The 15,328-nt window shown below is 45.7% G+C and overlaps 1 protein-coding gene and 1 pseudogene across 2 annotated transcripts in view; both read right to left on the reverse strand.

Annotated features, from left to right (window-relative positions):
• The window catches only part of ARFGAP3 (ADP ribosylation factor GTPase activating protein 3), a 62,152-nt gene that overhangs the window by 46,353 nt on the left and 471 nt on the right, over positions 1-15,328 (reverse strand). For both annotated transcript variants that reach the window (XM_054470000.2, XM_063662982.1), the window contains exon 2: positions 5,904-6,022. In XM_054470000.2, coding sequence (XP_054325975.2) covers positions 5,904-6,022 — 119 coding nt within the window. The remainder of the gene's footprint in view (positions 1-5,903; positions 6,023-15,328) is intronic.
• Positions 10,038-15,178, reverse strand: LOC129023647 (cytochrome c oxidase assembly factor 1 homolog; annotated as a pseudogene).

The raw sequence follows: 15,328 nt of genomic DNA on the forward strand, positions 1-15,328 counted from the left end.
TGATGGTAAAGCAACAATGTTAGAATCTTTATACTGAATCCACAGAAATGAGCAAAAAGCAGAGGCTGTTATTCGGTAATAGCTTGCCCTACACTCACTGTAAAGGAATGTGGGTATTTTAGAATGCGTATAGGCAGAAGACCTTTTACAAAATGGGCAAGGAAGAAAGAAAAGAAAAGAAGCTTCAGGTCCACCAAAACTTTCCTTTGTGCTGCCCTTATATTTACTAATTTCTTTCTTTCTTTTTTTTTTTTTTTGAGACAGGGTCTCACTCCATCACCCCCCAGGAATGGAGTGGTGTGATCACAGCTCATTGCAGCCTCAACCAGGATTGCTCAAGCAATCCTCCTGTCTCAGCCTCCCAAGTAGATGGTGGCCACCACGCTGGGCTTTTTTTTTTTTTTTTTTTTTTTTTGAGACGGAGTTTTGCTCTTGTTGCCCAGGCTGGAGTGCAATGGTGCAATCTTGGCTCACCGCAACCTCTGCCTCCTGGGTTCAAGTGATTCTCTTGCCTCAGCCTCCTGGGTAGCTGGGATAACAGGCATGTGTCACCACGCCCGGCTAATTTTTGTATTTTTAGCAGAGACAGGGTTTCTCCATGTTGGTCAGGTTGGTCTCAAACTCCCAACCTTTGGTGATCCACCTGCCTTGGCCTCCCAAAGTACTGTGATTACAGGCATGAGCCACCGTGCCCGGCATTTTTTTTTTTTTTTAAATAGAGATAGGGTCTTGTTATGTTGCCCAAGCTGGTCTAGAACTCCTGGGCTCAAGCAATCCTCCCACCTCAGCCTCTCAGTGTTGGGATTACAGGTGTGAGCCACCATGGCCCAGTGAACCATACCTTTTTTTTGTTTTCAGACAGAGCCCGGTTCTGTTGCCCAGGCTAGGGCGCAGTGATGCAATCTCAACTCATGGTAACCTCTGCCTTCTGGATTCAAGCAATTCTTGTGCCCCAGCCTCCAGAGGTAGCTGGGATTAGAGGCGTGCGGAACCACACCTGGCTAATTTTCGTAATTTTAGTAGAGACGGGGTTTTGCCATGTTGGCCAGGCTAGTCTCGAACTCCTGGCCTCAAGCAATCCCCTCATCTCAGCCTCCCAAAGTGCATACCATTATTAATCTAGAGTTTTACTTATAGACAATCTCAGTAACAACTTGTCAGCAGCCCTTTGTTTATATCTTGTTTGATTACCTCTATAAGGTCATGAAAAGCGTTGCCTTTCTACACTAACATCATAAAAAGGTTCTCCCCAGTGTCCACCAAGCAGGAGCCCAGATTCTGTCCTGGTCGTCATCAACATGTTCTAGGGCTCACTATGTGCCAGGCTGTATGGGGCTCTCTTGCTTGCTCCTGCCAACACCCTATACGGCAGGTCCTAGTATTCTCACCCTCACTTTCAAGAGAAGGAAAGTAAGACATTCAGAGGTAAGGAACACACCCAAGGCCAGGAAAGGACTGCTCAGATTTGCCTCCCCACTGACCCCCTCACCGCACCCCCACTCCTGCATCCTCAGCCTCGGTCCTCACCTCTTCCTGATGCTGTCTCCTGCTGTGCCCAGGCTGAGTCAGCCTCCCCACATGCCTCACCCCTCCAGGGCCTCAGGAGTGAACTTTTAGCTCCCAGCCTGGCAGCTAAAGCGCTCCACAATATGACACAGATCCTCTCCTTCCACCCTTACTTCTTTTTATTTTCCTATGCATACAAAAACTCGCTACGAAGCATTTCGCTTTTTCCTGCTTTTATATCTGAAGGTCCGAGTGCTAACCTCAATTTTCCCTCCCTTGTCTCCATTATCTTTTTTTGTTGTTGTAGAGATGAGGTCTCACTATGTTGCCCAGGCTGGTCTTAAACTCCTGGGCTCAAGCTATCCTCCCACCCCGGCCTCCCAAGTGCTGGGATTACAGGCGCAAGCCACCATGCCTGGCCTTGTCTCCATTATCAAAACCTCACCAAACCTTCCAAGTTCATTGCAAACGTTACCTCTTTTAAACTTTGCCTTATTTTCCAACCATAAGTGGGCACAGGACTTAGTTTCTATCTCTCATGCATAACTTTGCAGTCTATCTTCTTATTTACATTGTATTTAAGCCTGTTCCTAACCCCAGGCCAACAAGATCGATGCAGGGATCCCATTCACCTTTAATAAGCTCATGAAATACGTAACGGCAAACTTGAGAAGAAACAGAGCTAGAGGGGAGGAGCAGCCTGAAACATGGAGATCCCAGCAATGGAGGTGAAAAGGGGCAGAGGTCAGTTCAATCAAGTCCACTCTGGGAGCAGTCGGCAACCAATGCAGCTTGCCCTCTCCATATACTCTTAATCTGCCTTCCGCCTTTCACTTGGCGAAAGCCATAACTTATAAATTATTTTTCCTCTGTAAATTTATTGACTTGAAATTCTAGTTAAAGAAAAAAAACTCCACTTAAATATGCACACCACCCATGCCACACAGGAAACAGTGTGTGTGTGTGTCTGGCAGTGGGAGGGGAAGAAGAGGGGAAAGTATTCTAGAGGAGAGACTTCATATATTTTGGGACTGCTTGGATTTTTTCCCAATTAGCTAGTGGTTTTTTTGTTTTTTTTTTTTTTGGTGGTGGTTGTTTTTTGAGTCAGGGTCTTTGTTCTGTCACCCAGACTGAAGTGAAGTGGTGAGATCATAGCTCACTGCAGCCTCAAACTCCCACACTCGGCCAGGTGCTGTGGCTCATGCCTGTAATCCCAGCACTTTGGGAAGCTGAGGTGGGTGGATCACATGAGGTCAGGAGTTCAAGACCAGCCTGGCCAACATGGTGAAACCCCGTCCCTACTAAAAATACAAAAATTAGCTGGGTGTGGTGGCACACACCTGTAATCCCAGCTACTTGGGAGGCTGAAGCAGGAGAATCGTTTGAACCCGGGAGGCGGAGGTTGCAGTGAGCTGAGATCATGCCATTGCACTCCAGCCAAGGGGATAGAGTGAGACTCTGTCTCAAAGAAAAAAAAAAAGCAAATAAAAAACCCAAAAAACTCCCAAGCTCAAGTGATCTTTCCACCTTGGCCTCCCAAAGTACTGGGATTACAGGTGTGAACCACTGTGTCTGGCCCCCCAGTTTTTTTTAAGGAATAAAAATGTTTAAAGAATAGCTCTTCTCTGCCTTAAAAATAACAACAAAAACAATACTGAGTACCTTCTCATCCTTGACTTTCTCTTGCCCAAATCCTGGATTCCTGCCCTAAGGTTGTATCATGAATTTTAATTGTTGTTTTTGAATCATTTACAAGTGTTGTGATTCATATAGTTCTATTTATCCGACTTTTAAAAGGTCAGTGATTAAACCTGCAATGGCCCAAACAGATCCTGCTGTACCGCCCCTCAGGCTCTAGGTCAGTCCTTCCCTCAGGGAGGAACACATCATAAAACTACCCGATTTCCTGGAATGGCTTAAACTGGAAGTATTCTTTAGTGATGAGGAAGAAGGAGAGCCAGGTTATAATGGGCGAGACTTAACAGAACGAAAGAGGGAAAGAACACAGTAAAGACAGAAGGAAGAGAAGCAACTAGGTATTGCCTTGAGTCTAGTCTTCATCTGCTCTGGGCAGGGTAGGTTACCATAAGTTAACTGGTAATGATCAATCTGGAAAACAAAGTACATTAAAAACAAGCTTTAGCCGGGGTAATCCCAGCACTTTGGGAGGCTGAGGCGGGCGGATCACCTGAGGTCAGGAGTTCGAGACTAACCTGGCCAACATGGCGAAACTCTGTCTCTACTAAAAATACAAAAATTAGCTGGACGTGGTGGCACATGCCTGTAATCCCAGCTACTTAGGAGACTGACGGCAGCAGAATCACTTGAACCTGGGAGGCAGAGGTTGAGGTGAGCCAAGATCGTGCCACTGTACCCCAGCCTGGGTGACAAAGCAAGACTCCGCCTCAAAAAAAAAAAAAAAAACCTAAAACAGCAACAAAAAAACCCAAGTTTGATTCAATGGGGAAAAGACAGTCTTTTCAACAAATGGTGATGGAAAAACTAGGTATCCGCATACAAAAGAATGAAGTTGAACTCTTACCTGACATCATGAACAAAAATTAATTCAAAATGAATCAAAGACTTAAAGGTAAGACCTAAAACTATAAAACTCTTAGCAGAAAACAGAAGGCAAGGCCAGGCACAGTGGCTCACGCCTGTAATCCCAACACTTTGGGAGGACGAGGGGGGTGGATCACAAGGTCAGGAGATCAAGACCATCCTGGCCAACAAGGTGAAAGCCTATCTCTACTAAAAATACAAAAATTAGCTGGGTGTGGTGGTGTGCGCTTGTAATCCCAGCTACTCGGGAGGCTGAGGCAGGAGAATCGCTTGAACCCAGGAGGTGGAGGTTGCAGTGAGCTGAGATTGCGCCATTGCGCTCCAGCTTGGGCGACAAGAGCGAAACTCCATCTCAAAAAAAAAAAAAAAAAAAAAAAAGACAAAGAATTATAATAGATTTTATCCTATAGAAACAAATGCTCCTTTTTAATAATCACGTTCTATCAATATTTCAATATTCCTTAAGTCATAATATAACATTGCTTGCCACAATTCCAAATGGGCAGCCTAGCTGGTTCCTTCCCTAGAAAAGATGGAGTAGGGAAATCTCTGGAAATTGTCTGGGGGAGGCAGCAATGACTAAGCCACGGCTGTTTGAGGGCGCCCTGCAGAAGTTGTCCTGGCAAGGGCCTGTGGCAGCTGACATGCAGGCCTTGCTTGGCTTCCAAGCCCTGGGGATCTTTCCATTATTTCTTTTATTATTTCAATTTATTTCATTTCATAAATAGTCCTGCCTCCCACTGGACTGTGGGGTTATCCCATCAGACTGTCAGTCCAAAGGTGGTGTCTTCTTCTGACGTAAAAGGCCCCATATGGGCTATTGCCATAGAGTATCAGAAGTAGAAGACGGTTTACTCACCAGAGGGGCTAATGCGCCCAAGTCTTCAGATAAAAGGATAAAAAAGACCTTCATGTTATAAACATTTGAAACTGCCACTAAAAATCATTCACTCAGGCTTTGTGATATTAGTGTCCTTGGAAGCCAGAGCTGTAAGATTACACTGGAAGTGAAGCCCTGATACAAGGAGAGTGTCTCATCATCGACATAAACTCTCCACTTTGGTGGACATAGGACAGACCCACAGCACCTGATTCCCCTTCTCCCATGAGTCTGTATTTTGTACTGCTGAATTATTAGAAGATGATTGTCATAAATCGGTTTTTCATTGCTTGTAACAGAATTCCTGAAACTGGGTAATTTATAAAGAAAAGAAGTTGATTTCTTACAGTTAAGGAGGCTGGAAGTCCAAGGTCAAGGGGCCACATCTGGTAAGAATCTTCTTACTGGCTGGACTCTGTAGAGTCCAGAGGCAGCACAGGGCATCGCCTAGTGAGAACGCTGAGCGTGCTAGCTCAGGTCTCTCCTCCTCTTCCTATAAAGCTGCTTACATGATAACCCATTAATCCATACCAATGAGGGCTCAATCAATTCTTAAAGGCCTCGCCTTTTAATACTGTATGGCAACACTGAAAATCACATTTCTTTCTTTTTTTTCTTTTTTTTTTAAGAGCAGGGTCTTACTCTGTCGCCCAGGCTGGAATGCAGCGGCAAGATCATAGTTCACTGCAGCCTTGACTCCTGGGCTTAAGTGATCCTTCCACTTCAGCCTCCTGAGTAACTAGGACTACAGTTATACATCATCACACCACAACATTTTTTATTTTTTGTAGAGGCTGAGTTCGCTTGAGCCCAGTGAGCTATGATGGCACTACTGCAGCCAAGGTGACAGGTGACAAGGCAAGACCCTGTCTCAAAAAAAGAAAAGAAAAAAGGGAAAAAAACACCCATGTAACAATGTAATCAATCTCACCCCAATGAGAGAAGATTCACTTACCGAATAAAACTCAAGTGAACACCAAGTGACCGGTGGGACCCTGAGCAATCAATGCAAAGGAACACTCCATAGGTTATGCTTGCCCAGCTGGGATTTTTGGCACCACAATCAAAACACACCTGAAAAAAAATGTTAAATTCAGTTACTAATTTATGTTAGCCAAATAAATTATCCGATAAGATACAGTAAATGACTTAGTTTGAAAACTGTTTAACCTTTATAATGTAAACTTTGGGATTGTAATATTATTAGAAAATATCTTACCTAGGTTTTTTTAAAAGCCTCAAATTTCATGCTCTTTTATTATTACATTATATATAATTATATTAATTATAAATTAGTATAGTTAATTACTATATTAGGTACTTTTTTTATTTTGAGACAGAGTTTCGCTCTGTCACCCAGGCTGGAGTGCAATGGTGTGATCTCGGCTCACTGTAACCTCCGCTTTCCGGGTTCAATTGATTCTCCTGCCTCAGCCTCCGGAGTAGCTGGGACTACAGGCTCACACCACTATACCCAACTAATTTAGTATTTTTAGTAGAGACGGGGTTTTACCATGTTGGACAGGCTGGTCTCGAACTTCTGACCTCAGGTGATCCGACAGCCTCGGCCTCCCATAGTGCTGGGATTACAGGCACGAGCCACTGTGCCCAGTTTACTATATGATTTATATAGTATATTACAGATTATCTCATATATATATATATATTTATTTATTTATTTATTTATTTTTGAGACGAAGTCTCGCTCTGTCGCCCAGGCTGGAGTGCAGCGGCACGATTTCGTCTCACTGCAAGCTCCGCCTCCCGGGTTCATGCCATTCTCCTGCCCCAGCCTCCTGAGTAGCTGGGACTACAGGCGCCCGCCACCACTCCCGGCTAATTTTTTGTATATTTAGTAGAGACGGGGTTTCACCGTGTTAGCCAGGATAGTCTCGACCTCCTGACCTTGTGATCCACCCGCCTTGGCCTCCCAAAGTGCTGGGATTACAGGCGTGAGCCACTGCACCCGGGCTATCATGTATATATTTTAATAATGCACACTATACATAGTGAAGAGAATTTAGGTTTGTGTACCATCTCAAACATGCCTTATCCTTGAAGCATCAGCAGGGATCCTACCAGTCATGTAAAGGAATGCTAGTGAGGGAAGCAGCCCTGCCTGGAAACACTCCAGCCCTACCATCCTTCCTGGCAGTGGCTATACCAGATGGCAGGCTGTTGCGCGTATTGCCTCTCTCCCCAGCCAGAGGAAGAGGTTGTGGCAGCCAGACTCCAAGATGGCCCCAGTGAAACCCACCTCCTGGTATTTGCATCCCGTGTAATCTCCACCCTCAGTTTACCAAGGTGATCTGTGTGTCTGTGTGTGTGTATGGCAGAAATGACCATGTCATTTTTGAGATTGGGTTACAAATGACACTATGGCTTTTTCCTCTGTCCCCTACTCTCTTTTTCTCTCTCGCCCTCTCTCCCTCCCCACCTTGGATCACTGGCTCTAGGGGAAGCCAGGTACCATGTCTTGAGGACACTCAGGTTGCCCTGTGGAGAGGGTGAAGTGCTGAGGAACTGAGGCCCTCAGTCCAACCGCCAGTGAGGAGAGGAGGCCTGCCAACCACCGTGTGAGTAAGCTCCCAGATGACCTCAGCCCTGGCCAACAGCTTGACTGCAGCCTCATGAAAGACCCTGGGTCAGAAGCAGCCAGCTAAGTCACCCCCAAATTCCTGACCCTCAGAACTGTTGTTTTACGATGCCAAGTTGGGGGTGATCTGATACACAGCAATAGATAACTAACACGGAGAGATATTCCTTTATGAAATGCTGTACCCTTCTCTACCTCCACCGCCTCACTCTGTCCAGGTCACTTTGATAACTCTTAGACGCATGTTCATAACTGAGGACTACGTCCCCTGCCCACTGAGGGCACTCAGAGCTCTTACAGGGGTACAATCTTTCCCTTTTGACAATCTTTATGGCTTTTTTTTCTTTTTTTTAAGGAGACAAGGTCTGGCTCTCACCTAGGCTGGAGTGCAGTGGCACAGTCCTAGCTCACTGCTTTATGGCTTTTTTTTTTTTTTTTTTAAAGAGACAAGGTCTGGCTGTGTCACCGAGGCTGGAATGCAGTGGCATGGTCCTAGCTCACTGCAGTCTTGAACTCTTGAGCTCAAGCCATCCTCCCCCTTCAGCCTCCTAAGCAGTTAGCACAAGTGTACGCCACCATGCCCAGATATTTTTTTTTTCTTTTGTAGAGACGGGGGTCTTGCTATTTTGCCTAAGCTGGTCTTGAACTCCTGGGCTCAAGCAATTTGGGCCCTCTCGGCCTCCCAAAATGCTAGGATTACAGGTGTGAGCCACCATGTCCGGCTCCTGTCACCTTGCTTTCCTGTCCACTAGCACAGAATGTGCACATGGTAAATGCACAATAAGTGTTTGCTGAATAGTTGCGTACTTTTTAATCTCACACACAGCCTGAAAAATAGGCTTACCCATGGTAAGCATTCAGTAAATATTTGTTAATCAAAAGAATAACTTTAAACATGTATTGCCAGCTCAAAAATTATTACTAGCCCCTTCAGCACTGACACTGAAGCCCAACATTCTTCATCAACAGGAGCATAAAAGTACTTTAAAATACACAGTGCTAACTAGCAGAGTCACACATCAGAAGTGTGCTGGGCCCGTAAAATACACAGTGCTTGTTGTGTAAAGTAGTATTTATAACTCATTAAACTCCAAATAGGAAAAAAATTCCTCTAATAGAATTGTTTTTAATCTTTTTGCAGGAAAAAAAAATACATATTAGATATATAGGCTGGGTGCAGTGGCTCACACCTGTAATCCTAGCACTTTGGGAGGCCAAGGCAGGTAGATCGTTTGAGCTCAGGAGTTTGAGACCAGCCTGGGCAACATGGCGAAACCCTGTCTCTACTAAAAAATAAAAAAAATTAGCCCGCGTGGTGGAACGTGCCTGTAGTCCCAGCTACTCAGGAGTTTGAGGTGAGAGGATCGCTTGAGCCTGGGAGGCGGAGGATGCAATGAGCAGAGGCCACTCCACTGCACTCCAGCCTCAGCAACAGTGAGACCCTGCTATTAAAAAAAAAAAAAAAAAAAAAGATATACTTTATAGGCAGAGCTACTTATGTGAAGGTTGTCCAACCTATCATTATCAAGCAAGATCTGGCTTCTGGTCTTTTGAGGGCAATACAAGAGAGTAAACACGAGTGGGTTTTCCAAAGCCCCTCACCACGATACGCTCATACTGATCACAAACTGAATAATGGGGGTGGAGTGACAACTGACACAAAAAGAGGCCGGGGATTCACTTCGGTGTTTACTGATCAACTGCTGTATGTCAGACATGTGACAGGTGATGAGGTATGAAAAGGTAGCAGCACAAACACTAGCTGAACCCTTATTGGTGCTAGTCTTTAAAGAGCTCACTGAGAAGTGGGGAAGACAGACATGCAAATTCAAATGCCCTGTGGTGATGGCCATTGGGGAACCCTCTTCTGTGGGGCATCAAACAAAATGACAGACTCTGCCAAAAGGTGCTGTTCTTCCCCGTCAGGCTGTTTGTAATTTCTCACCTAGTCACTCAACTACCAGTTACTGTGCACTTACTATCAAGTGTACCTGGCACATACCAAGTGGACAGACCAGCGTGGTTCAGGAAGTCTGCCCACATGGAGCCCACAGTCTAGCAGTCCAGTGGGCAAGACAATTAGTTACAAGATTGTTTCCTAGTAAGCAAGGACAGGATGCAAAGGGTTTTTGGTAGAGGTGATGGCAGAGATTTTGGGTACACAGCCCAGAGCAGGCCAAGTTTGAGAATCACTTCTGAGGTGGTCACCAGACTGGCTACAAGAAGAGAGCAGTGAGGTTCCTAATGAGGGAGGCAGCTTTGGCATCCTCCTGACCCATCACCTAAGCTAAGGGATTGCTAAAATGTAGCCCCATGAGGGGGAGCCATGTCTACCTTATTCACCTGAGCTTGGCACCATGCCTGGCACAACACAGGTGCTCACTAAATGCGAATGCACATGGTGGAGCAGTTTATAGGGACAGAGGAGCTAACAAGTGGAGACTGGGACATGTGGAGGTCAGAAGTTGTGAGAGATACAGGTCTGGCTCCCATAAATGCTGCCTTGATCCTCCTGCTATACCAGGAGGCTATGCTTTGGAAGCAGGGACTGCGCTTTGATTTGATATACAATCCCAAACCAAAGTCAAGATGTGGCTTTTGAAGCAGAACATCAGTTCTTATGGTGATGAGTAAGAAATAGCTTTTGACTGGCAATTTGTTTTGTTTAATGATGAGAATAATTAGTATACAAATAATAATAACAGCTAATATTGAGTGTTTAAGTCAGACACTATTGTTGGCACTTTAGTCAATTCCATCTTCCTAACAACGCTTTCGTTAGTAGGGTACTAGTAGAAGGTACTACGATCATCCCCATCAGGGCCAGCTTCCTGGGCGTGTGTGTGATCTATGCAGTCACAGAGGGCCCCACACTTGGAATAAAAGAGTGTGTGATTGGCTTAACGCTCTGCTGTCTCATCTTGAAATTCTTTTTTTTTTTTTTTTTTTTGAGACTGGGTCTCACGCTGGAGTATATGATATGATCTCGACTCACTTCAACCTCTGCCTCCCGAGCTCAAGCAATCCTCCCACCTCAGCCTCCCGAGCAGCTGGGACCACAGGCATGAGCCACCATGCATGGCTAATTTTATTTTTTTTTGGTAGAGATGAGGTTTCACCATGTTGCCCAGGCTGGTTTCAAACTCCTGAGCTCAAGCTATTCATCTGCCTCAGCCTCCCAAAGTGCTGGGATTACAGGCGCCACCGTGCCCAGCCTCATCTTGAAATTCTTTTTTTTTTTAGATAGGGTCTCGCTCTGTCGCCCAGGCTTGAGTGCAGTGGCGTGATCTTGGTGCACTGTAACCTCCGCCTCCTGGGTTCAAGCAACTCTCCTGTCTCTGCCTCCCGAGTAGTTGGGATTACAGGCACATGCCACTACGCCCGGCTAATTCTTTGTATTTTTAGTAGAGATGGGGTTTCACCATGTTGCCCAGGCTGGTCTCGAACTCCTGAGCTCAGATGATCCACCCACCTCGGCCTCCCAAAGTGCTAGGATTACAGGCGTGAGCCACTGTGTCTGGCCGAAATTCTTAATACTGTTCAAACAAGGGCCCTACATTTTCATTTTGTACATTTCACAAATTATGTAGCTAGTCTTGATCTCCATTTTATTTATTTATTTATTTATTTTTATTTATTTAATTTTATTTTATTTTTGTGTGTGTGTGAGATGGAGTCGCTCTCTGTTGCCCAGGCTGGAGTGCAGTGGCGTGATCTCGGTTCACTGCAACCTCTGCTTCCTGGGTTCAAGCGATTCTCCTGCCTCAGCCTCCCGAACAGCTGAGATTACAGGCACTCGCCATCATGCCCAGCTAATTTTTGTATTTTTGTAGAGACGGGGTTTCATCATGTTGGCCAGGCTGGTCTTGAACTCCTGACCTCAGGTGATCCACCCGCCTCGGCCTCCCAAGGTGCTGGGATTACAGGCGTGAGCCACCGCATCCGGCCTATTTATTTGTTTTTTAAATCAACGAATGTTTTCTTAATTCTGATTCCTTTTATCATGTGCTTTCTTATACAAAGAACTTTCACATGAATTATCTTATAATAAGAGTTTCTTTCTGATTCAGTTTAAAAATGACAATAGCATTCGTTGTGCCCAAGTTAGAATTATACCAAAATTACCATATGCCAGCACATACAATCATTCCACTGGTGGCTGGAAAATTGGCTTACAGGAGTGTCCGTCACTCAGATGGGCCATCACCCCTGGTGGGCACATGGTGGAGATAAGGGAAGGCCAGACTAGAAGAAAGCTGGTCTTTTGGATCGTCTCTACTGCTTTTTCACTTCTTCACCATTCTCCCCACTGAGCTTGAACATGGGAATCTGCTGGCCATCCTTGGGCTCTAGGAAGACCTCATCAAGGTGCCACCTCTGAAAGGGGCACTTCTGGATGAGCTGACGTGGAGATGGCCCTCTGACTTGGATCCAGAGCTAGGAATCTTCAACTTGGCATCAGCAATGTCCACAAAGTTGTGCTTGTTGGTGAGTTTGAGACAGTGAATGTTGAGAGGAGGGCCCAGAGCTCCCTGTGCCTTGGGATGGCTATGCACCTGCTCCAATGCCAACCGGTAATACAAAGCCCTGGAAAAAGTCTTTTGTATGAGGTAATACACAAGGGCCAAGCCCTCAGTACTGAACACATTGCCGAAAAGGGGCATTTTTTCCTTGAGGCACTGGCATCCTGCTTCCTGGATACTTTTGCCACCTCACAGCACAACTCTCTTGAAAATCATCAAAGGCAAGTTGTTCTGTAAGCAACAGAAGCACCATGCTGCAGAGAGCATGAGGAGTCCTTCCTGGCGTGGGATGGCGGCGGTAAATCTTGATCTCCATTTTAAAGAAAACTAAGGAATTACTGAATTAAGTATGACAGATAAGAAGTGGCCACTTCTTAGTAATTCCTTAGTGGAAATGTCCACAATGGGGACTGGATCCCATGCAGTCTGTTCCCAGAGCCACTCTTCCTGCTCCACCACACTGTGCTTCAGAGCAGAAAACATACCACCTGCTGTCCTGCATCTGCCCTTCATCTGTCCACTAGACTATAAGTTCCCTGAGGACAGGAACATACCATCAGTGTACATACCTTTAATGCTCTACACAGTGCCCAGCACACCATAGGTGCTTAATGAATACTTGTTGAATGAATAACCCAATCTATATAAAAGTAAGGAATGGTATAGCAACAAAGAAGGATTTCACAAACAAGAAAATTCACCCTTGGCCAGGTGTGGTGGCTCACGCCTGTAATCACAAAACTTTGGGAGGCTGAGACAGGCGGATCACTTTAGGTCAGGAGTTTGAGACCAGCCTGGCCAATATGGTGAAACTCTATTACTACTAAAAATACAAAAATTAGCCATGCGTGATGGCACACGCCTGTAGTCCCAGCTACTCAGGAGGCTGATGCAAGAGAATTGCTTGAACCTGGGAGGAGGAGGTTGCAGTGTGCCAAGATCGCACCACTGCACTCCAGACTGGACAACAGAGCTAGACCGTCTCAAAAAAAAAAAAAAAAAAAAGAAAAAGAAAAAAGAGAATTGATCCTCATGACCTTTGATCTAGAGTAAATCATCATACATGAGAGGAAGAAATTGGATACCATGTTCTAAAAGTAAGCCGACTTGTTTTTCTTTGATTACCTTTCCTGGCTCATGTATCTTAGAGCTCTCTTTTATGACCCCAATTTTAAAATGCTATTGTTATCTTTGTTTAGGTAAGGGTTTCAAACCAATGATCAAATAAAAGGTCTCAACCAAGAAATATAGCACATTACTGTGAAACATTACCAGAAAACATTTTTGCTCATTGCTTTCATTAATCTTATTACAGAATATAAAATTTTTCACAGGTGTGTTCTTCATCATAAAAACAGCTGCCATTTATTGAAGACTATTATATGCAGTTCCTACTCTAAGTGTTTTTCTTGGATTATTCCATTTAATCTTCACAATAACCCTCTGAGTCAGGTCCAGTTCATGCCCCATTTTCAGACGAGGAAAAAAGAGACAAAGTGGTCACGTAACCTGTCCAACGGTGACATACCTAGAAAGCAGCAGTTTGGACAATACAAGCCTGTCTCTCAAAAGCCTCTTGATATAAAGACATTGATTTATTTAAAATTATATTTGAATTAAATCAAAGAGAATACATGCTGATGTTTCTGAGATAAAGGTGACAAAAAATATAGTTTACACATTGCTAACCGCAGATCCTAATCTTGACTAGTTATACAGGACCCACTCTTTATAAACACATCAATCTAAATTTAAAAACCAAGGCTGGGAGCGGTGGCTCACGCCTGTAATCCCAGCACTTTAGGAGGCCGAGGTGGGCGGATCACTTGAGGCCAGGAGTTCGAGACCAGACTGACTGACATGGTGAAACCTCGTCTCTACTAAAAATATAAAAATTACCTGAGGGTAGTGGTGGAAGCCTGTAACCCTGGCAACTCAGGAGGCTAAGGCAGAATTGCTCGAACCCAGGAGGCAGAGGTTGCAGTGAGCTGAGATCGCATCACTGCACTCCAGCCTGGGCGACAGAGCAAGGCTCTGTCTCAAAAAAATTAAAATTAAAACTTTAAAAAAAAAAAAAGAAAGAACATTAAGGCCAGCATGGCGGCTCATGCCTGTAATCCTAGCACTCTGGGAGGCCAAGGCAGGAGGAGGCAGGAGGACTGCTTGAGCCTAGGAATTTGACACCAGCCTGGGCAACATAGCAAGACCCTGTCTCTACAAAAATAAATAAATAAATTAATTAATAATAACAATTAGCTGGGCGTGGTGGTGCAGACCTGTGGTGTCAGCCTCATCAGGAGGCTGGGAAGGAAGGATGGCTTGGGCTGGGTAGGTCAAGGCTGCAGTGAGCTAGGATCAAGGCACTACACTTCAGCCTGGGTGACGGGGTGAGACTCTGTCTCTAAAAAAATAAATAAATAAAAATGTGAAAATCAAGAAAACAGTAAAGAAACGGGCACTGGAGAATTCCTGGAGCCTTTCTCTTAACTTTCCCACATCCATCAGACATCACCTCCAATAAACTGTTTCCTTCCTCACCTAGGCTGGAAAAAATATGGGCTCCCCTGAACCATCAAGACTTAAAACCAACAGAAACACCTATTTTGTAACACTCGGGAACTTTCTATGCCAGCATGTCGAGGTTCATGACCACGCTCAATAACAGCTGTTCCCTTCGGGAAGTGACAGTGGGGACCAGAAAAAACTCGTGTCACAGGAGGGGCGGGGAGAGTCCACGCTGACGCGACAGCCCTTTGCACTCTCCAGGTCCCTCTCCGACCCGACGTGTCAGCTTAGCCCCCTGCGTCACCCCAACACCTCCAGCCAGCTGCGCAAAGCTGTAAAAGTTCCAGGGAGAGAACAGCCTCTGGAGACAAAAAAAAAAAAAAAAAAGGAAACCTCCATCTCCAAAGAGAACCGAGGAGAGGGAGGAGGCTGTGGTGAGCCTCCCTGGCCAAAGCGACAAAAGCTGGAAGCCAGGGCGTAGACTACTCGGCAACTTTATCAGAAGAAAAACTGAGGCAGGCACCGCAAGGCCCGAGGAGCCAAGCCGGCTCCAACAGGCGGGGTCGAGCTCCAGGTGGCGCTGGGGGAGCCGCGCTTTCCCCGCATCCGGCGCCAGCAGCCGGGATTTCCGAGCCGGGAGCACCCTCCTCGCAGCGCCCCCGAGGATGCCCCCGCCCCCGCTCAGAGCCGCCGGTGCTCGCCCCCCGCCCCAAGAGCTCGCTGGGGGGTGTGCCCGCGCCGCCGCCCCAGGGAACG

This window comes from Pongo pygmaeus, chromosome 23 (genome assembly GCF_028885625.2).
Source record: "Pongo pygmaeus isolate AG05252 chromosome 23, NHGRI_mPonPyg2-v2.0_pri, whole genome shotgun sequence".
NCBI lineage: Eukaryota > Metazoa > Chordata > Mammalia > Primates > Hominidae > Pongo > Pongo pygmaeus.